Genomic DNA, 21,754 nt, shown 5'->3' on the forward strand with positions numbered 1-21,754 from the left:
AAATGCAACGACCATTGACAAATATTAAGTATAGCGTAAAAGTAAAACAGGCCGCAGTGCATCAAATTATGTGTAGCTATCACGGAACAGTAGCTATACGTGTTTTAAGTAAAACCTTAAAATATATATCGACGTATTAAGAAAATCCACCGTATCGAGTATTTACTTTTCAAAAGATAACTTATTTCAATAGGTATGCAACTTAACACTGAACCCTGAAAAAGGTGGCCTTATTATGTTTTGGGTTATTATGATCGTCCGTGACGGGAACGCACACTTCATGAGTTCTGGTTGGAAGTAGAATATTATTTCTTATTACTATTATGATTAAATCGTAAATAAGTAATAAAAAAGTCTGTAGACAGGGATTTGGTGAACTTTTACTGTCTTGATCTCTTCGCCAGATTACTTAGATGTTACTATGATTACATTTCTACTTTCTGATTTGACATCTGCTAACATATGTAATAATTCTTGAACTTTTTACCGGGAGCTCACGGAATGGAAACCTGACAAATTATAAATATGTATCAGAATTTCCAAAATTTTGAATGCAGAAAATGCAGGAACCCGTAAACTAATTGACTTTAGTTTATTGAAAAACTACGCCCGAAAGCATTTCTGCGGATGTAATCTGATTTTTTATGTATTTAACGCCTTTTTAAGTCCCTCTTTATGTAAAGGTACCAGTCTGGTCACTTAAGCCCCATACATTTTTATCTTAGCTGATACAAAAAAGTGAAAACAGGGGCTTTACTACAGCAAAATTAAAATTTGTTTAATAGCTAATTTGCTGTTGCGGCCCGATAGGGCTTCAGAGTAACCTTTAAAATTTATTTTGCAAACTCATAAAATAAGGAACTAGCCATTAATTTACTGTATCAAAATATAATATTCTCCATTTCTATAAAATTGGTATTTTTTTTATTTTACTGTTTTGTTGTACTACGTCTGTCTATTACTCGATTGCTTTTTTTTTCTAGTAACACTGCACCCGGTTACCGGAAGTCTAGACATGATAATATCGAACACTATTCCTCTTACGTAAACTCGAGAGACATTATTTTTTAAGAGGAACAGTCTATCCATCCACATTTTACATTCCTACGACCGGCTAAGCAAACGAAAATGTTCTCTACCGTCGGCAGAGCTAGCCTTTTGGCTACTAGAACGGTAGTTAACAACTCCCTGGCTGAAAAGACTCCCTTAGCCGCCGGAGCCCTATTCAACAAACGTGATTATGCAGCAAAAGCCGCAGGCAAGGGTCAAGGTAAGGTGGTTGCAGTCATCGGTGCCGTAGTCGACGTTCAATTCGAAGATAACCTGCCACCCATTCTAAATGCTCTCGAGGTGCAAAATCGCCAGCCAAGGCTCGTCCTTGAAGTGGCGCAGCACTTGGGTGAGAACACCGTGCGCACCATCGCCATGGACGGTACCGAGGGTCTGGTGCGCGGCCAGCCCGTGCTAGACTCCGGCTCGCCCATCCGCATCCCCGTGGGCGCGGAGACCCTCGGCCGCATCATTAACGTGATCGGGGAACCCATCGACGAGCGCGGCCCCATCCCCACCGACAAGACGGCCGCCATCCACGCCGAGGCGCCCGAGTTCGTGGACATGTCCGTGCAGCAGGAGATCCTGGTCACCGGCATCAAGGTCGTGGACCTGCTCGCTCCCTACGCCAAGGGCGGTAAGATCGGCTTGTTCGGTGGCGCCGGCGTCGGCAAGACTGTACTCATCATGGAGCTCATCAACAATGTTGCCAAGGCCCACGGTGGTTACTCCGTGTTCGCCGGAGTGGGAGAGCGCACGCGCGAGGGTAACGACTTGTACCATGAAATGATTGAATCCGGTGTCATCTCCCTGAAGGATAAGACCTCCAAGGTGGCCCTCGTGTACGGTCAGATGAACGAGCCCCCCGGCGCGCGTGCCCGTGTCGCGCTGACTGGACTGACCGTAGCCGAGTACTTCCGTGACCAGGAGGGCCAGGACGTGCTGCTCTTCATTGACAATATCTTCCGTTTCACTCAGGCCGGTTCTGAGGTGTCTGCCCTGCTGGGTCGTATCCCATCTGCTGTGGGTTACCAACCTACCCTGGCCACTGACATGGGTACCATGCAGGAGCGTATTACCACCACCAAGAAGGGCTCCATCACCTCTGTGCAGGCTATCTACGTGCCTGCTGATGACTTGACTGACCCTGCTCCAGCCACCACCTTCGCTCACTTGGACGCCACAACTGTGTTGTCCCGTGCTATTGCTGAACTGGGTATCTACCCCGCTGTGGATCCTCTTGACTCCACCTCTCGTATCATGGACCCCAACATCATTGGAGCCGAACACTACAACGTTGCTCGTGGTGTTCAGAAGATCCTGCAGGACTACAAGTCACTTCAGGACATTATTGCTATCCTGGGTATGGATGAACTGTCTGAGGAAGACAAGCTGACAGTAGCCCGTGCCCGCAAGATCCAGAGGTTCCTGTCTCAGCCTTTCCAGGTTGCTGAGGTGTTCACTGGCCATGCTGGCAAGCTGGTACCCCTTGAGGAGACCATCAAAGGCTTCTCTAAGATCCTTCAGGGCGAGTATGATCATCTACCAGAGGTTGCGTTCTACATGGTTGGACCTATCGAGGAAGTAGTTGCCAAGGCTGAAACACTGGCTAAGAATGCATAAAATGTTACAAAAATTCATATGATAGGAATTATAGACATTATATAATCCAACATTTTAATTTATTGAACTGTGCCTACTGAACGATGATTGTCAATCAACGATATGTATGGTTACAACGATCACATGGAATCACGTGTAGAACCGATATAAAATGTTTATAAAATATCCTGACTTTAATTTTTTTCCTCTAAAAGTTTATTATGAAAAGTGGTCATAATTGACAAATATAATTGAAAATTAGACGAGCTTACCTGTAAGTGAAGTCTGATTATAATTTTATGAATGGTGATCTGAAATATAATTAGCTATGAGAAGGTTGGTATCATTTATTTTAAGTAAATTTAATTATTTTTAATTAATTAAATTTTTCTCCATCCATCCGCAATGGAAGTGTAATGGAGCATTCTCTAATCAGTCTCAGTTGTGGAGTGAACCATAATTAATAGTAGGACAAAAAGGTTGCAGATAATATTATATTAGTATTTTGCAACTTATATTATGCAAATGAATTACATAATTGGTTCATGTTAATATTAGTAAGATTGTTATAGTTAGAGCTAATTCTCAATCATTTCTTTTCTCAGAATGGAATCAGTTTACCAATAACGCCCATATAATTAATATTTTATGGTTATATGACAATTACATCGGAAAGCATACTTATATAACTATTTTGATTTATGAAAAATATGTTTTAATTCGATAATTCCTATTCCGATGACCGTAATTTTAACAACTGCGGCGAATATTTTACTATTCGACAATAGATGGCGCTGAATTATGCTGTCAAGCTTGGGCAAGAATCTCCAAATTCGCAATTTCAAACCAGAGCAGTATAGCCGTGAAACATAAAATCTCTGTTCCATGAGTATAGCCACTCTATTGGCAGGAATGGCCGATTTAATGCAGTACCACTGAAATCATTTGATGCTGCTGTGACTATAAAGCAGACCATGGTTTTTCATAAATTGGATAATAGGTAGATAACCATATTGGTAACACCTTGTTATATCTCAAACTACAATGTAATCTTGGAATATATTTGTTTTGGTACACGTTACTATTCCACAAATACTAAACAAGGATAACCTACCTATTTTAGAACAAGTGTAGTATGTAAAGTGTAAAAGACATGCTCATAATAATTCTCTCAGTGGCTCTAATAAATTCTGTGATATAAAATTGCAAATGAAACAAGTAATATAGGTGATTATTTTTTTATTAAACACATTATCGCTTTCCTCCAACACGTGGCGCCGCCTTCTGACTCACTTTCGCAGCCTTGGCCTTTGGCGCCGACTTGGATTTTGGTGGAGCGGTAGTAGCTTTCTTTGCTGCTTTAGTTGATTTCTTCTGTTCTTTTGCAGCCCTGTTAAAATAAAATGTTTGAATTAGAATTTACACTAATTAATAAAATTCAGTACATAAATGAAAATATCGATTTATAGTTATTTCTATAAAAAATATAGATCTCCTTCAATATGTTTCATATCACTGCCTAGATTATTTATAAATAAATAGTTTTGCTATTTTTAATAATATTAGATATAGTTTAATTCTGTAAAATATAGGCAAAGGCATAGATTAGTAAAGATACTTCGCCTCCTTGAAATTGAATGAAGCCACAAATGGCTTATTAGTAAGTTCTTTTTTTGAATTCTTGACAAATAAAAACATTTTTAGAGAAAATTTACGAATAAATGACTAATACTGCGTAATTTACATAATAAATAAATAATTATTTCAAATATTTTAGGGATATATTAGCACGGAGACGTGGCAAAACTTTTTTACGAAACGATTTCAATTGTCAAAACTGGGTACATTTTCTTGTTAGGAATGAGTAATCTTTACTAATCTATGGGCAAAGGTTAAAACTATTTGCTGTTGAGGCAAGAAGTATCACAATAAAGCACACTTGCGGTTGTGTTTTGAAAAGTATACTAAAGGAGAGTAACTTTTATGATGGATAACAATTTACTTCTTTAAGGTAGAATAACTTGTGTAGCTAACCTCAGGTAGGAGATCAATACAACCTTGGTTAGATACTCACGGGTGGCAGTGACCACTTAGGGTCAATTTACATTGCCGCAGAATGGAATGGAAGCTAATTTTTGCAAACAAATTCTGCATAGGATAATGAACTTTATGTCAATTGTGGCACGTACAAACTAAATATGTGCCAAAAAAAAGGTTGCGCGTCTTCCAGGGAATCCTCGTGATCCTCGGGGAATGTCGGCGCAGTCTGTGGATTTTGTCACAATTGACATAAAGTTCATTGTGCTATGCAAAAATTAGCTTCCATTCCATTCCGCGGTAATGAAAATTGAGCCTTACTATCAAATGAATTTCATGCTTGTATACCATATTTAAATAAAGTTAAGTTTATCCCATTTGAAATGAACCCAAAGACCATACAAAATAAGTTTTTAAAAATTCAATATTCTTATGGAAAGATGAATACATTTTAGTACTATTATACATCATATTTTGTTAGGAAATTATAACAAATGTGTAATTATGTTAGTTGCACTTCTGTAAGATAGATAGTATAATGATTAACATTAAAAAAAGATTATAGGACATACAAGCAGTAGTAGAATTATTATAAATACTGAAAAATATAATTACACAACAATACTAACTTGATAGCTTGTTCTCTCTGCGCTTTCCTCACTTCTGGCTTCATGTTACGTTTGGCCATGATATCACTGAGGGACGCACCAACGATCGCCCGTTGGAACTTCTGTGTCCTCCTTGTGCGCTTCTTGGCTTGCTCTTCTTCCTGGCCCTTCTTGAACTTGCGCCTTAAATAAATTTTAATAATTAGAAATATTTTCTACTCATACCCTCACACTAGAATGTTTTCCAGTGCTGGTGCCATGAACACAAAAATATCTAGACCTAAAAAAAGACTCTTAAATATAGTATTCACTATTCTAACATGATATCTATCTATCCAGGAATCAAACTTGGAACCCACTGTGTTCAAGCAGTATGGTTAGATATGGGAGGTACTGCCAATACACATATTCCAAGCAGAAAGCAATTCTTGCGGTAGTGTAAGTGTTTGTATGCTAGATTTATTAGATATGAGATTACTATCTTAGTTTTCAAGACTGGAAACACATATGTGGTAAGGTGATAATTACAGATGTCCAAAGGTGGCAGGGATTACCATGCTATGGTAGTAGACTATGCTAATTTGTTACTAATGTTTAAGTAAGTATGAATAGGTTAAAATTTTGATCATTAAATTACATACCTGTAGAGTACAGTCCATGTTACTTTACGAGGATTTCTCCTCATAAGATGGGCAGCTTCACATTTTGAGTTTAAAAATGTGAAAGTCTGGAACAGAAATATCAAATTTGTAAAAATGAAAATATACAATAAAATACAGTACTCACTATTCTAATATGACTTTTCTTCATTAAAAATTATATTGTGCAATTTAAGTTCCATAACAGTCTAGGGAAACGAAGTGATTTGTTTGATAGTCCAGTACTTGTTTGAACGAAGTAAACAAAACATTGCGAGTAAAAATGAGAGAATATTTAGTTGTGGTGATTGTCAGTCAATAAATTATCTTTGTATCTATCAGTTTATAGCATTCGCTAGGTTTTTAATTACTTATTGTTTTTTTTGACAGAACGTTTTGAAAAGTTTAGGTTATGTTCGACACAATTTAAGTAAAATAAACAACTAAAAATAGGAAACACAATGCGAAATTAGAAGTAATTGAATTACTTTTCATTATCACACTTAAATTAATTGATTTCTACAGAGTATTTACCTTGCCATCCACCTTAACCATGGTTTTCCCATGGCCGGGATAGATCTTGTAACCACTGTAAGCGCAAAGTCCGATCCTGAAAATTAAGCACACATGATAGAATATCACACTTCACGTTCATTATTTCATATTTTAAAGAATTTCACAATTAATGATCAATAAGATATTGAAAAATACAAAAGTAATTCATATAAACGTACTTCATTTTGACTTTAACACGAAAAAGAAAGAACACAGATGTGTTGCCAATACTAAAATTGACATGACACCACAGACTACATAACGATACATATAACATCATAGACATTTGTAATACGAGCGTAATACTTACTCTGACTAGTTGTTATTATAAAATTATAATGTGCTCAGTGGTCGATAAACGTAAAACTGTCTGAATGAAAAATTTTAATTAAAGTAAATATAATTTGCTGCAGCTCCTACCATAAGAAAATTAAATCACAAAACAATATTATTCTATGCCTCTATGGTATTGCAAAATAGCAAAACTGTCGGCAGCGGTTCAAAAATGATTTGTCCGGATTTTTTAGAATTTCAGGTGCGATGATACATTTGGTAATGTAATTTGCTTCATATTGTAATTACAAACCACGTTAATATTCTTATTGCATTTTGTTGGCGCGGGAATAAAAATAATCTGATCATAACCTAAAATAATTTGATGTAATCTTGAGAGAAATTTTGATAAAAAAATGTACTTGTTCTTGCAGCTAGGCTGTTCAATATGCCAATATCATGTTATTAAATTTTGAGTCTAGCCAAGATGTGTGTTACATCAAGCGTTTATTAGGCTTTCTATTTTTACAGGATAACCTGAAAAAGATGCGATTGTTGGACGACAAAATAGTCTACGCTTTAAATACTTCAATTCCGACAGAATCATTTCAGAAAAAAGTGGACGCTACGGCAGCTTGCAATGATTTGTACTTACAAATACACAAGGGACATGAAGAAAGGGAAAAAGTCATAAAGAGCTGCATCGTTAAAACTGCGGAAATAGTAAAAGACTTGAGAGTTATGCGTGAAGAAAAACCCGATGATTGGGAAGTTAATAGGAATTTGAAAGCAGAACAAAAAAAGGTATTGTTTGACTTATTTAAAGACTATATTTATAAAATAGATTTAAGCGATGAATGAGGACTGATGAAATCTTGGACAATTTTTCATAGTTGACTTTTTTTAATTTATGTATATTATCTTACAATAATATTCTAACAAGACAGTTCGAACCATGCTGTGAATTCTCCTATACAGGGTGAATTTTTCAAATGGCCAAATCCCAAACGATAAGGTTTAGCGAAAAATGCTGAAAGGAGTTACGAGGCCGATTTTGATAAAATCTAAAACTGCATCATCACTTTTTAAAATATCTTTTTCCCTAGCCGGGAATCGAACAAATTCATTTTGAAAAAAATATACCCTCTATATTATTCCACTATCTGATAGTGTTGCTTATAAGGATCAAATTCTGGGAAGTAATGATAAATGATAAACTAAAGGACATGGAAAATTTTGAAGAAAATAATAATACTGTATAATAATAATAATCAATACATGTTTGCCTCCTTTAATATAACAAATGTCTATAGCATCACTAGCTGGCTTTTAAGTTTTATTTTTATAATAGAAATTAAATAAAAAAACAGTATAAACTTTTTGCATTCATATATTTTAATTATTGAGTAAAAAATCAAACTTATAAATGATCAAAAACCATAACATTTTATACAACTTTGGTATTGCAACTATAACATAGAAAAAATAATAAACAATTCTGTTTGGCACCCTTGCTTCCATTTCTCTATTTTATGTATGTAAGGGTAGTTGACAGAATAATTATAATGGCACCAGAAGACTGGCAGATGATAATTTTCCATGATTTAAGGATACCAGTGATTATTTGATCATAAGCACAAAAGCTTAAATATGAGCTAAATAATTAATTTTTATTTTTCAGTTAAGGATGTTACAAACTGAACTCAGTGTAGAAGAGGTGATAAGGGAGAAAACTACAAAATTGTTCAACGAAAAATGTAGGAGTTACTTTAAACCAACAAATTTATGAAGACTGACTGCATTTACATGTTTTTTTGCGAATTTATGTACATATTTACTGTAATATAGATATTAGTTGGAATGGTGTTTAAATTCATTGTTTTTTTTGCTATCTCGACTCCTCAAGATCCTATATATTGTAATTTACATTGTGAAAATGGATACAAATAAAATGGAAGTATATATGATTTCAAAATAATGGCCATTCCTTTATTTAGTATTGTAATACAATACTGATTGAAAATAATGAAGCACGCAAGAGTTACTTTTTATACAAAAATGTAATTTTATGAGAAGTACCTACTATGTATTGGACACTTATAGAGTATTATATTATACATATTTGCACCGGGCTGTTTAAATGAAAGAATACTAAATAAAGCATTTATAGAAATTGCGATGTTATAAATAGGCAAATTATATTTATATATTTACATAAAAATATATCATCTGTACACAATATTTGAGAAAATTCTAGAAGCACTTTATCTTATTGTATTAAACAAATCATTTAGATGCTGCAGCCTGTTTCTTGGCATATTCTTCATCATATTTTTTATGCCAATCCAAATTCATCTGGTGAACTGATTCTCCTCGCTTAGCAGCAGATTTACCTAGCCATACGGCAGTCATACTGCCTAGGATTGTCAGGAGTATAAGAATATTTGAAATTTTTATTCTGGCTTCACTCCTAGATCTCTCAATTAAATCAGGTCTGAAAATATAAAACATAAAACTGGTTATATGAAAATATAATAACACCATGAATAAAATTAATTCTACTTTTATTCAATTTAATAACAGTAATTCTGCACCTATTTCTAGCTTGAAGCTTGATGCTATTGTCCTGTCATAGTGGAAAGAAGTGAATACCAGCTAAAATATATATGAAGTATGTAGCTTAGTCTTCAGGAGTGACAGCTAATTTGTAATTGACAACAGTTACTACAGTAGTTCCCAAAAATGAGTTCAAATAATGTTAAAAATTATCATGTTTTCAAATCTGAATTGCTCGCATTATATCGACATAATTTAAATAAGGATATAGATCTTCTTCGAGCGACAGAAGCTTCATTTTATGCTCATATCAATTATTAACGTCCTACTATAGGATTAATAAGAAAAGCGGGTTTTATAACGTTACGCGTAGGTGCAAATTACTAGATAATTGCTATATTGCGTAACATTTGCAATATACGTACGACACAAATTCAGGAATCTCTTGCTTGCTCTTATACTTTTTCGTCCACACAAGTATAAACTTTTGAAAATCAGATGGTCTGTATTTTGGTGACATTGGACCTCCTTCAGGATTTACTTTAGGACCCGACGGGACCGTAGCCATGTTTCTTCTCAGTAAAGCCGCATAAAATCTAGGAGGAAACAATTTATTCATTATGAAAGCTTTCTCGGTATGCTCTGTAGTTAATTTTTACTGGTCGTCAATCGTTCGTATTCTTTGCTATAAAATAAACTTCGCCTCGCTCTCGCTCATAGAGAACTATTTATTTATAATTATTTTTACATCCGATTGCTAATCAAACCAATCAAAGCCAAAACGATGACAGTGATGACTGATGACACCTTCCTGACATTGACAAATTCAAATTGACCAGGGACCACAGACTACTTGCGAAAAAGTCAATACACTAGGTACCCGGTCACTAGCGTTGCAGCCTGTATAGGTTTCTATCATAGACTTAGAATTTTTTCGCTACATACTTACTGAAAATATACTGTGAAATATGGTCAATTTAATTCAAAAATCATCCCTTTTTATATATTTTTTCTTAAATCATTTTGATCGTAACTTATATTTGTGTAACCGGTGTACAAATTTATCAATAATTTCTCAATTTATCTCTTAAACACAAAATGAGCTTATTTTATTGCCAAAACCTTGGGATACAAATTAATATTTACTTTTTTACCGGCACGTTTTAATAAATAACTGAAAATAGTCAAACAACACACATTTTAACAAGAAGAAAAAAAACACTTTTTAGTTTTTTAACTTATCTGAAAATTGGGTACTTGACAGTTATAACAATAAAATATGAAATATGTTGGATATGATAGCTTATAAGTAAACATAAATTATGCAGTATTTCGTTTATTTTTTAATACGTTCTAAGTATTTTAATTTTTAAAAAGAAATTTTCGATTTTTTATCTGTGGATTCTAAGTCCCAAAACGGCGACAGTGCTGCCTCAAATGTCATGTGACGTCACTACATCGAAACCAAACATAGATGATACACTTAATATAAACCAAACAAGACAAATAATAATTAAATCGTTTGCTGTTAGAGTTACATACTATATTAAAGCTGATACGAGTAGCGTGAACCTGCTTAAAGAAGATCCATATATGCAGTGCAATAAATCAAAATGGATACAAAAACTTCCGTGAGATAACCTATGGAAATATCAAATAAACAACGTAAGTAAAACATTCTTTATATTTACATTTAATCATATCGGACAATTAAAACATTTCTTAACTGACTTCAGACAGAAGAAAGGTTGTCTTCAAGTGATTATTAAGATTTTTTTAAATATACTTATATTCTTATGTGAACTGTTTTAAGATTATTAATTGGTTATATTTATATTTATAGATCTTCCCGACAATCGTTTAGTGACGACGTTATAGAGTATGTGCAGTTTAAGAGGAAGGCAAGTTTGTGTTTCATGAAAAGTAAAAGTTGTCCTGAACACAAGGTACATGAATGAAAATGAAAATGTGATGACTGTCCTGCCTAGAAGAAGTGAGGAGCCAAAAGTTTCGAAAGTGGGCACCAGTCTGAAATACATAAAGTAAAGTACACGGGAAATAGTACTTCTTTACTTGCGTAACCTACCCAACAAGATGAAGGAAGAAAAGTGACCATACAGTTCCTATTATTGCATTGCAATTTAATTCTGAAAATGACAGTGATAAAAATATATATCCATTTGTTACGGAAAATAATTTTAGTAATGAAGAAAAGCAGACACGCAAGCAGCACAAAAATTTAGCTTAGGTGATCTGTAGTAATTATTGTAACTGTAACATATGATAAATATATACAAAAGTTCTACTGTGTGTACTCACTAATAGAACCACATAAACCAAATAAACAAAGAAATCGGTTAATAAAATACTAATATTAGCAAATCATGTATTTTTAATTATACAGTCATGTAACTTAATCAGTGCACATGCACCATCAATAATAACACAGTCATGAAATATTTTCATTGTGTCCTATTAATTACAGAATGGGCCCTTAAAATAGAATTCTCATAGACGTCTTATAATTCTATTCTTATCATAGACATCTATATAATATATTAAATATATGAATACTTCCACTTGCTGTTTTGTTTTGATTACGTCCCGTTCCAATGATTTGGAATTGACGAATCACTCGAGAGTTACTAAATTTATTCCTTTTTTTCAATAATACTTCTCTTACATAGATAGTATAAAATGTCATTGCTTGCAAACAGAGGATTTAAACATATAAGAATCTGCAAGTTCTTTAACGTTTATGAGATTTGGGTTTAGGAACTTGTATAAGCAAATTTGTTAGGATATTTAGCGATCGTACTTGAACACATAGTCACTGCACACGCCTTGTAATTTGACATTCTTGCAATTGTACTAATAAAAGTTAAATAATTCCCAAGATTTCCCCTGAAGTATGTGTAGCGTCGAAGTTTATTTCTATATTTTCAATGTGTTGACGTCACGCTACGAAATGACACTTGACCGCCTGTTTTGGCGTAACGTTCCGTTTACCGTAATAAAAATATGTTTTTTATTAATAAATAGCCCTTTTTTCGAAAAAATGATCAATGAAAGGCATATATAATACGTATATGAATTCATTAAAACAGTTTCCCAAAAAGTGTCAAGTAGCCAATTAATTTTGAGGTTTAAAAGAATTTGGAGGTTTAAAAGCGTTGGGGCAACGAAGGAGAGTAAAAGTTGCTGTGCTGCTTAAAAATGTATTTTTATATCCATTATGGGGGCCCCCGTCTTGTGGAGGCCCTAAGACAGTATGTCTCGGTGTCTCCTGCCCTCCCAAATCTAGCTCGGCACACGTCCCATAAATTTATGATTGGTATTTGTGTATTTGAACATTTGAACAGGTTATTGTTCCGAGATTTGAACTCATTTTCTAACCTTCATAATGATACAGATAAAGAAAGTAAGATCCATATTGATAATCTACGAGCGAAAAACTGGTAACATTTTGTTGTTACAATAAAAAATCGTTCTTTCTTTTCGTGACGTGATATCTGTCTTGTGAATTGAATTCATTGAATTGGAATATTTTTTTTTGTGAATTTATGGTGGATATAGCATTCAAGACATTCTAAAATATTATAATCTTACGAAGTATGTATTTTCAATTGATTTATTCGTATTTGTGATGGGTAGCTCTACTGTATTTAGGTGTTTATTCCCTTTGTATTATAGAAGAAGTCAGCGTTAATATTACACATTAACAGTATAATTAAGATCCTTTAAGTGTTGTTTCTTCGATTATATTTGTAGATATACGGGTTCAAATCTTATACTTACATATAAATCATTGAAATATTAGAAACAAGCGTAATAAGTTTTAAGCTAATGTCATATGCTTTGATTGTTTTCCTTGAGTTACCTTTTAAAATAGATTGTTTTATTGTAATGTAAGATTAAATATCCTGTAGTCTCTCAAAGGTTAATTGGATTTGTTATATTCAAAGGTTAGTTTTCATGAACATAGCAGATACTTTAAAACTTTGTCATATTGCTTTATAGATGTCAGGTGGTCACAAACATCGTTATAAGAATGCAGCGTTAAGTGCGGACGAACTGCGCCGCCGGCGCGAGGAGGAAGGCGTTCAGCTCAGGAAACAGAAGAGAGAGCAACAGTTATTTAAACGTAGGAATGTGGATCTGCCAGGGCCCAATGCCCCTGACATTGCATTGCAGGTAAATTTAGTTTATTTACTATAATTATAGGTAGGTGAGTGTACATGTTATTGTTTATATATGTATCTGTGATATATTGTCTCTTTTACAACGAGAACAAATGTTAATATGGCCATATAGAATGACCTATTATTATGCTTAAGGCCTGTGTTGTTCAGCCAATACCTGGTAGTTTTTCATATTAATATGTTTTTAAGGAGTATACACATGTAAGTTTTCCTTAAAATAAATGTTGCCAAAGGTGTGTGACATGAAATAATTAGTACATGATCAGTGTGAAAGACTGTTTATTTTTAAAATTCCTTTTACTCAGAGACATATACCTTGTAGTGGGACGATAATGGGCTAATGACATACATAGTTTTGGTTTGTTCAACCACATCACCGAGAGTACAAAGGCACACTGTTTAAAAACATATATTAAAGGTTATTTTTTATTTAATAATATTTACTAGCTTTTAATATAACTTGCCTTGTTATTTGTTAGTATGTGAGGGTCAAATCTTGCAACTGAATTCTATACCAGTTGTTAATCGATTGTTTAAAATGTTGTATGCACATTAAATTTGATTTGGATGAGTATATTATTAGCTTGGTGATGTCATTTTAAATGCAATATGGTGGATGCCTTAAGGTGACACATTAATAAATTTATTAACATCTTCCTTAATCGAATAAAAGGGTTTTCTGAGAAGAATATACAAAGTTTGTTTGTAAATAAAAATTTTAATACAAATTTATTTAATAATTAATTGTTGTTTTTCAGGAAGACATTAACATCTCACCATCCGATGACATCTCACCATCTATGATAGCTGCTCTCTACAGTGACAATCCTCAAGACCAAGTGATAGCCACTCAGAAGTTCAGAAAACTTTTGAGTCGAGAGCCCAATCCTCCTATAGACGAAGTGATACAGTCCGGAATAGTTCCTAAATTTGTTGAATTCCTTACTGATAGTGCTAATCCTACTTTACAGGTAATATAAGTTATTTTCGTTAAGTACTATTAATGTTAAGATTTAATATTGGATGGGCTCAAACTTGTGGTCCCAATTTAGAGTAAATATCTTGCTTCAAGTATAAAAATTTACAATAAAAAAATAATCCTTATGAAATTTAATGATCATATCTTGCATAAAATATCTTGAATATAAAGTAAATTTAATTTAATTTAAATAAAAAAAATATATATATATATAATATTTTTGGTTTTGGTTGCAGTTCGAAGCGGCATGGGCGCTGACGAACATAGCGTCGGGATCGTCGGAGCAAACGCGAATTTTGGTAGACTGTGGTGCTATACCAATTCTGGTTAGCCTCTTAGGGTTACAAGGCAGTGACGCAGATGACGTCAGAGAACAGGTATGAAATGAGTCATGAAGATGAGTAATAAAAGTTCAAGGGAAACAAAGTCAGTTTAGAATAACCATTGACTTATTTCACTTTGAGTTAGTTTACTCGTGGTTTTATTGTCACGATTTGCATTATCAATAAATCAAGTAATAATTAATTTCAAAACACTCTGATCCCTTTTTAATTGATTGTACAAATAACATAATAAAAGATGACAGATATTACAGAAATAGACATCACAATAAATTATCAAAAATTTCACAGAATTCTATATTTATTGGTGAAAGTGTATCAGGGTGGGGGCTCTAGAATTTACCAAGCATGGGAAACCATAAAATGATATATATGAGTAATACTACTATTACATGCTATATAAGATACATATATGCCGGCAGATACTAGTTATATGATATACTTTATATGTTACATTTTTTTTATATTACGGGAGTAGCAGACGAGCATGCAGTCCACCTGATGGCAAGTGGCTACTGCTGCCCATGGACATCTGTAATCAACCCCACATAGGATTAGATATTCCTACCTAAGGTTGGCCACAGATGCGCCGCTACTATACTAGAATGTCTCGGAAAAGTTGTCTCCCTTACCACACCCTTCAAACCAGAACACAGCAGCGTTTAACACTGCTGTTATGAGGTAGGAATAGGTGCGGCGGTAGTGCCGCCGGAGTCGAACCGCAAAGGATTCTACTACCTACATATTATTATGTGTTCGTAGGCGGTATGGGCGCTGGGCAACGTGGCGGGCGACTCTGCGCGCTGTCGGGACATCGTGCTCGCCGCCGGGGTCATGCCGCCGCTTATTGAGTAAGTGTTTTAATTTTCACTTTGGATTTTTAAATTATACATAAATATTCAATACAATACAATATGTTATGTTACAAGAAATTGGACATTGATTTTAAATATTTTTATTGTGGTTTTAGTTTTGAGCGATTTGCATAGAAAACAATTGTTATTTTGAAATTGTTGAAAAAATCCTTAAGTTTATGTGTCATGGTGTCTATGGCCATGTCCATCCATATAAATCTTATGAACTAAGAAATTATTTTTTGGGTCATAAAGATAGGAGTAAGATTTTTTTTATTTTGTATTCTATAAATATTCTTTTACAGCATTTTAAATAAGTACACAAGACTATCCATGACAAAAAATGCCGTGTGGACTCTTTCAAACCTGTGTAGAGGCAAAAACCCACCAACGAATTTTGAGGCAGTTGCACCAGGTGACTAATTTTAAATAATATTTTAATATTGTAAAGATACACCTAGTTCTATTTTACAAGAAAAATCTTGTAGGGCAACTTACACTATTATAATCCGCGCCAAACTGCTAGTCTGAAGTCTGAAGTAGTCTGAAGTTGTAGCGAGCAGGTGTAGTCATACAATTTGCTATAGCGACACGATTCATTTCTATATTCAGAGCGGACTAGCAGTCTTACGCGGACTACAATAAAGCTCTAAGCGTTCTTATCCTCTAATATAGTGATGATAAAATAATGATAACCATTTACAAATTAAAACACGAATTTTTTAGAAGTGTGTTCTGTGATGCTAATTCGTTTTTTTTTTTAGGTATACCTGTATTAGCGAGGCTTCTTCACCATAGCGATTGCGATGTATTAAGCGACTCGTGTTGGGCGCTCTCATATCTATCAGATGGTCCCAATGAAAAAATTCAAGCTGTGATTGATGCTGGGGTGTGCAGGCGACTAGTGGAACTTTTAATGTAAGTACTGTGCAAAAGAATTGTATTATGTATAATTTTAAATGCATGGTGGAGACAAAAATATATTTCTCTTGCTTGAGTAACCAAAGATATAGATAAAATTCTGACTTGTTATTTTTGAAGTTACATGTACTTTGTTTTGACATATTTTGGGAAATAGATCACAGTGTAGGATGAAGTCGCCGCATCGATGTAACACATATTTTTAGCATAAAACGAAATTGCGCGTGTCGTTGTAATAAAGTATAATTTAAATGTAGAATTAACTATCGTTTGTTTTTCGTATGTCGTTTGCTTCTTTATAATTTGAGTTATTGCTTAAAAAATATTCAAAAAATATATAGTTATGTAATTTATTTACCTTTTGGTTGCATTTATTTAAGCATTTTTAATTTGTAACATATAATTTTTTACTTCTTACATATCTGTATGCATACATACGCAGACATGCGCTTCATTCCTCCGTTTGCGTGAACCACGCGTTCTTACACAACACTCACATTTTAATAAGAATGTTATCAAAATCCCACAGGCACGGCAAGCACTCGGTGGTGTCGGCGGCTCTGCGCGCGGTGGGCAACATAGTGACGGGCAACGACGCGCAGACGCAGGCCGTGCTGAACTGCCAGCCGCTGGGCGCGCTGCACGCGCTGCTGCGCGGCGCCAGCGAGCCGCTGCGCAAGGAGGCCTGCTGGACGCTCTCCAACATCACCGCCGGGAACGCCACGCAGATACAGGTGACATGAAATGTAATATATTTATTTTGTACTAGCTGTACCCCACGGTGTTACCCGCGTTAAAAAGTAATTCTATCGCCGGCGAAACCGCGGGCACAGCTAGTTCTAATATATAAGTAGCCTAAGTTACTCCTTATTACATCACCTACCTGCCAATAAAAGTCCTGTCAAATCGGTCCAGCCATTTAAGAGATTTAGCCAGAACAAACAGACAGACAAAAATTGTAAAAAATGTTATTTTGGTGTATGTACCGTATGTATATTCATATGCACGTAGTAAAAAGAGGTTTTTTCAATATTAAGAACAGACAATACAATTTTATTTATATGTATAGATACTAGATAGGCCAACTGCGGCAATTACGATTGGTCATTTATATATTTTTTTTAAACTACTACCGAATCGGAACGCGACCTCTACTAAGAAGATCCGGTAAGAAACTCAGTGGGTTAGCTTTTTTATATAATAATTAGTCTCTTGTTTTTTAAATGTTATCATTTTTTAAATATAATTATTCAAGCATTACTTAAGCAATACTTGATTTTTTTTGCACGTCGTCAATGTTGGTTGGGAGGAAATGTTATTAAGAATTCCACTTTTAATATCACATGTTTTGTGGTGTGCAAAGGGTAAATATAAAACAATCTCTAGAATTTAAAGCAACCAGAGGATTTCCCCTACTCCAATCCTAGGTAAACATCGGGGATTATCATGAACCGTCTAAAGAAAAATCCTGGATCAAAAACCTTGCTTAAGTTATAGCTCAAGGAACTATTTCAAAAAAAAGCAGTGATAGCCTAGTGGTTAAGAAACGCGGCCTCTCGATCGAGGAGTCCGATGTTCAAATCCCAGGCACGCACCTCTGATTTTCAAATTTATGTGCGTATTAGAAATTAATTATCACTTGCTTAAACGGTGAAGGAAAACATCGTGAGGAAACCTGCATACCTGAGAGATTTATAAAAAATCTTAAAGGTATGTGAAGTCTACCAATACGCACTTGGCCAGCGCGGTGGACTATGGCCTAATCCTTCTCATTCTGAGAGGAGACCCGTGCCCAGCAGTGGGACAGTAATGGGTTGATGATGATGATGATGATGAAGGAACTATTTCTGCAACAATGCTGTTATAAGGTAAAAAATAGATAAATAATGTTCCGCTGTGTTTGGTGTGAAAAGTGTGGTAAGGAAAGGACAATTATATGACGCTTACGTTATTTTCTAAGCCACACAGGACGTAAAATTCTAACATAGTTCTTCCACTTTATTGATATAATTGTTATATGCATATAGTATAGCAATATTTCGTTTTTTTCTTACAGGCCGTGATAGACGCTAACGTATTTCCAACTTTAATCGAAATCCTAAAGCAAGCAGAGTTCAAAACGAGAAAAGAAGCTGCTTGGGCCATTACTAATGCTACCAGTGGTGGAACACAAGCTCAGATAAGGTAAAACAGCACTTTTTATAAATGCTACATCTTAAATAAATACATTTTATTTACAATTTCTAACAGATAAAAGTGAATAATGTAATATTTTTGATAAACAAAAAGCCCTAGTAATAACTGTGTATAGTATTTATGTAATATTTGGACAATGTTTTTATTTATATTTTAGATATTTAGTAGAACAAGGTTGTATACCGCCGCTATGCGACTTATTGACGTTGACCGATTCGAAGACGGTCCAAGTGGCTCTCAATGGCCTTGACAATATATTGAAAGCGGGTCAACAGACCGATCAGCGGGACAACCCGTATGCAGCGCTTATTGAGGAATGTTTCGGTAAGTTAGAAAACTTTTGAAAGTAGCTAAGGATTATGCAATAGTCCGCGCCAAACAGCTAGTCCACTCTGAAGTTGTTGCGAGCAGGTGTAGTCATACAATCTGCTATGGCGACGCGATTCATTTCTATATTTAGCGGACTAGCAATTTTACGCGGGCTATATCTGACCGTAAGTGGTATAAGTGTCTCCTTAAACACACGTATCAAACAAGAACACAGCAAGACATATAAGATTGTGTATAAAACTGACGAATGTGCCGTAAATGCATTTGTGTGCGAAAGGCTCGCGAGTTGCATTTGTGGATTATGTAGCATCGTGTTTTAAGGCAGAAATAAGTGTGGCTATAGTGCCTCCAAAGTTGAAATGTGAAGATTTTGATAACTTTAGTATCAGCCTAAAGTGAACCAGTTAGTGTGATTTACATTCTTTAAAAAAAATATTTGATTAATTCCCATCCCTAATTTGACCGCATATCCAAACCTATGAAAGCTAGTGGGTTAATGGTGTAAATCAATAATTTTAATTTATACTGATGATTAAAATGCTTTTCCAGAAATTAAATCATTCATACAAATCTACTACAAACTATAATTTCCGTACTTTTGTTTACAGGTGTAGATAAAATAGAATTCCTTCAGTCGCACGAGAATCTCGACATATATCAGAAATCATTTGAAATAATCGAGAACTACTTTGGATCGGAAGGAGAGGATAGTAGGTTACAGCCCGAAGTGTCTTCTACTACAGACCAGTATCAGTTCAACACTGACCAGTCTGTGCCTATGGGTGGTTACCAGTTTTAACAATGCCTACTATGTACGCTACATATAAAATTGATGTTCATTGTGCAGTGAGTACTTATTGTTGCTTTTTATTTACCTATATTAAGTTTTACATTAAAAGATTTGGAACCAACTTCTATTGTATCAAATACGAATTAAATGTCCAAAATTATATCTAGTCTAATATTGTAAGTATTTTCGTAGTTGTGACTTTTACATATTTTAATAAAAGATCTTTGTTGTGATCTATTTTAAAACTATCGAATTTATCTTCGCTTGTAAGCCTGAACCCACTTGATTTAATGATTTCATTTCAGATGCCTGTAAAGAGGAGTGGGTAAATCATCAGCTTTCGCAAAATAAAATATATAACACCAGAGTGTAACTATACTTTGCACCAATATGTAGAAGAGTAGAATCATTTTACTACATAACATTCGGGATTAAATACCTGTACCTTTTATGTTGCTGTTGTAGATAATGGCATATCTAGTTATTTTTTTTATGTAAAATATTATATTTTTGTTGCTTTTCATGCCAGTCTTAACTAGGAAAATATTGTAAGTTGTTATGTGATAATAACTTTTATTCTTTATAATGTATTAAAGATTGGTATCAACTAATTCCTGACTTTGAACTTGCATATGGTTGAGGGAAAACTTTATTGTATTTATTTATAATACTGGTTTATTTTATACCAACAAAAATATATCAAACATCGCAATGAAATAGGTATAAAATAGCGAGCGCTATTTATTATTATAGTCACAAGTTTATTAGGAAAATTCGGTCAAGTTATTATAATTTGATTTATGATATAGTGATAATGAAGTGACAGCAGCCAAGTGTCCAAGGACAGTTGAGCTATTAAGGGAACAGTTTTTACAAGATAGTTCATTAGCCTTAGAAATCAAGAAATTATTTTTATTTGGCATGCTTCCTAGGTCTAAATTGAATAGTATTTTCAGTTTACTGTATATATTTAGTTGAATTAACATACGTGTATGTCTCATAGTATTGTTATTTTAGTACATATTAACATAAATAAATTTGTCTAAATTGTTTGTTTAACATGCTACAGACTAAAGCTTAGCTCACATTTCATACTATAACCATTTCATGTGAATACTAGTAATTCATCCATAAATATAGGATAAATATATAATAATAAAGTCAGTAACTGACAGGTGCTTTATCTTTTACTGGATACCCATGTTTTATTTTACCTATACATACCTAGTAAATATAAACCCTACAGTTTTTTTACGCCCTAGTATACTTTTTATTTTCTGAGGCATCAGATGACTATATGTTATGCGCCTCTTTCACCACATTAGTCATCTGTCAAATAAGTCTTATTTGCATCAGGCTATACGGCTCGTATTTCACCTTAAAGCCATGACCACGTCGCCAGTAAACGTATTCATAGAAAATAAGAATATGAAAAACATTATACGGGTATCTATCCTGTACCCTTAGTATGATTTTTTACGTTTTTACAAAAATGACTGTTTTTGTATTTGTTGACGTAGTTCCCATACATTTTCAATCAGTTCTGATACAGTCCGCTAGCGCTATTTGGTATCTCCATATTTCCGAGTTTTGTCTGGATACATCGCTGCCGTACGTACGTGCGTACGTATCTCACCGTACCCCATGGACACTTGTCCATGGCACGGATAGGGGCCTAAGTGCTCTAGCTACATCCTTCAACAGAATGAAGCGTAGCTGACAGAGAAATACGGTCCCTATTTGCCACAGGATGGCATAATTTAGATTTACTGGAATGTAATAGGTTACTTTAGACTAGGTTCTTATTGAATACGTGCCTGAT

General features: G+C 34.4%; 5 protein-coding genes across 8 annotated transcripts in view; 3 read left to right on the plus strand and 2 right to left on the minus strand.

Annotated features, from left to right (window-relative positions):
- Positions 1-978: 978 nt before the first annotated feature.
- LOC140750021 (ATP synthase subunit beta, mitochondrial) lies at positions 979-2,838 on the plus strand. The gene has a single exon (XM_073083311.1). The coding sequence runs from the start codon at positions 1,129-1,131 to the stop codon at positions 2,671-2,673; it is 1,545 nt and encodes a 514-aa protein (XP_072939412.1). The 5' UTR covers positions 979-1,128; the 3' UTR covers positions 2,674-2,838.
- A 1,038-nt stretch (positions 2,839-3,876) lies between these two features.
- Positions 3,877-21,754, minus strand: part of RpL24 (ribosomal protein L24) — a 322,279-nt gene continuing 304,401 nt past the window's right edge. For 2 of the 3 annotated variants that reach the window (XM_073083866.1, XM_073083865.1), the window contains exons 2-5: positions 6,470-6,545; positions 5,939-6,024; positions 5,319-5,480; positions 3,877-4,042 (exon numbers count right to left, since the gene is read on the minus strand). In XM_073083866.1, the coding sequence (XP_072939967.1) occupies positions 3,904-4,042; positions 5,319-5,480; positions 5,939-6,024; positions 6,470-6,545 (463 nt within the window). In that variant the 3' untranslated portion in view covers positions 3,877-3,903. Of the gene's footprint in view, positions 4,043-5,318; positions 5,481-5,938; positions 6,025-6,469; positions 6,546-6,669; positions 6,753-21,754 lie in introns of those variants that run through there. The other variant, XM_073083864.1, reaches the window with a different exon arrangement.
- Ccdc58 (Coiled-coil domain-containing 58) lies at positions 6,877-8,635 on the plus strand. 2 transcript variants are annotated; one of them, XM_073083867.1, is made up of 3 exons: positions 6,877-7,025; positions 7,295-7,567; positions 8,445-8,635. In XM_073083867.1, the coding sequence occupies exons 1-3, from the start codon at positions 6,954-6,956 to the stop codon at positions 8,550-8,552; spliced, it is 453 nt and encodes a 150-aa protein (XP_072939968.1). In that variant the 5' UTR covers positions 6,877-6,953; the 3' UTR covers positions 8,553-8,635. The 2 variants fall into 2 exon arrangements, with proteins under 2 accessions (XP_072939968.1, XP_072939969.1); XM_073083868.1 differs by having other exon boundaries at positions 6,929-7,042.
- On the minus strand, positions 8,136-10,120 carry LOC140750382 (UPF0389 protein CG9231). Its single transcript, XM_073083869.1, has 2 exons — positions 9,745-10,120; positions 8,136-9,257 (listed from the first exon to the last, which is right to left on the minus strand). Exons 1-2 carry the CDS (start codon positions 9,936-9,938, stop codon positions 9,050-9,052), a joined length of 402 nt encoding a protein of 133 aa, XP_072939970.1. The 5' UTR covers positions 9,939-10,120; the 3' UTR covers positions 8,136-9,049.
- On the plus strand, positions 12,784-21,127 carry Kap-alpha1 (karyopherin alpha1). The gene is made up of 12 exons (XM_073083992.1): positions 12,784-12,931; positions 13,340-13,513; positions 14,280-14,492; positions 14,737-14,877; positions 15,604-15,692; positions 16,001-16,110; positions 16,460-16,613; positions 17,146-17,350; positions 18,673-18,800; positions 18,970-19,136; positions 19,751-19,988; positions 20,238-21,127. The coding sequence occupies exons 2-11, from the start codon at positions 13,340-13,342 to the stop codon at positions 19,939-19,941; spliced, it is 1,572 nt and encodes a 523-aa protein (XP_072940093.1). The 5' UTR covers positions 12,784-12,931; the 3' UTR covers positions 19,942-19,988; positions 20,238-21,127.

Source organism: Epargyreus clarus, unplaced genomic scaffold (assembly GCF_041222505.1).
Source record: "Epargyreus clarus isolate Ecla_fem2 unplaced genomic scaffold, WU_Ecla_fem_2.2 ptg000019l, whole genome shotgun sequence".
NCBI lineage: Eukaryota > Metazoa > Arthropoda > Insecta > Lepidoptera > Hesperiidae > Epargyreus > Epargyreus clarus.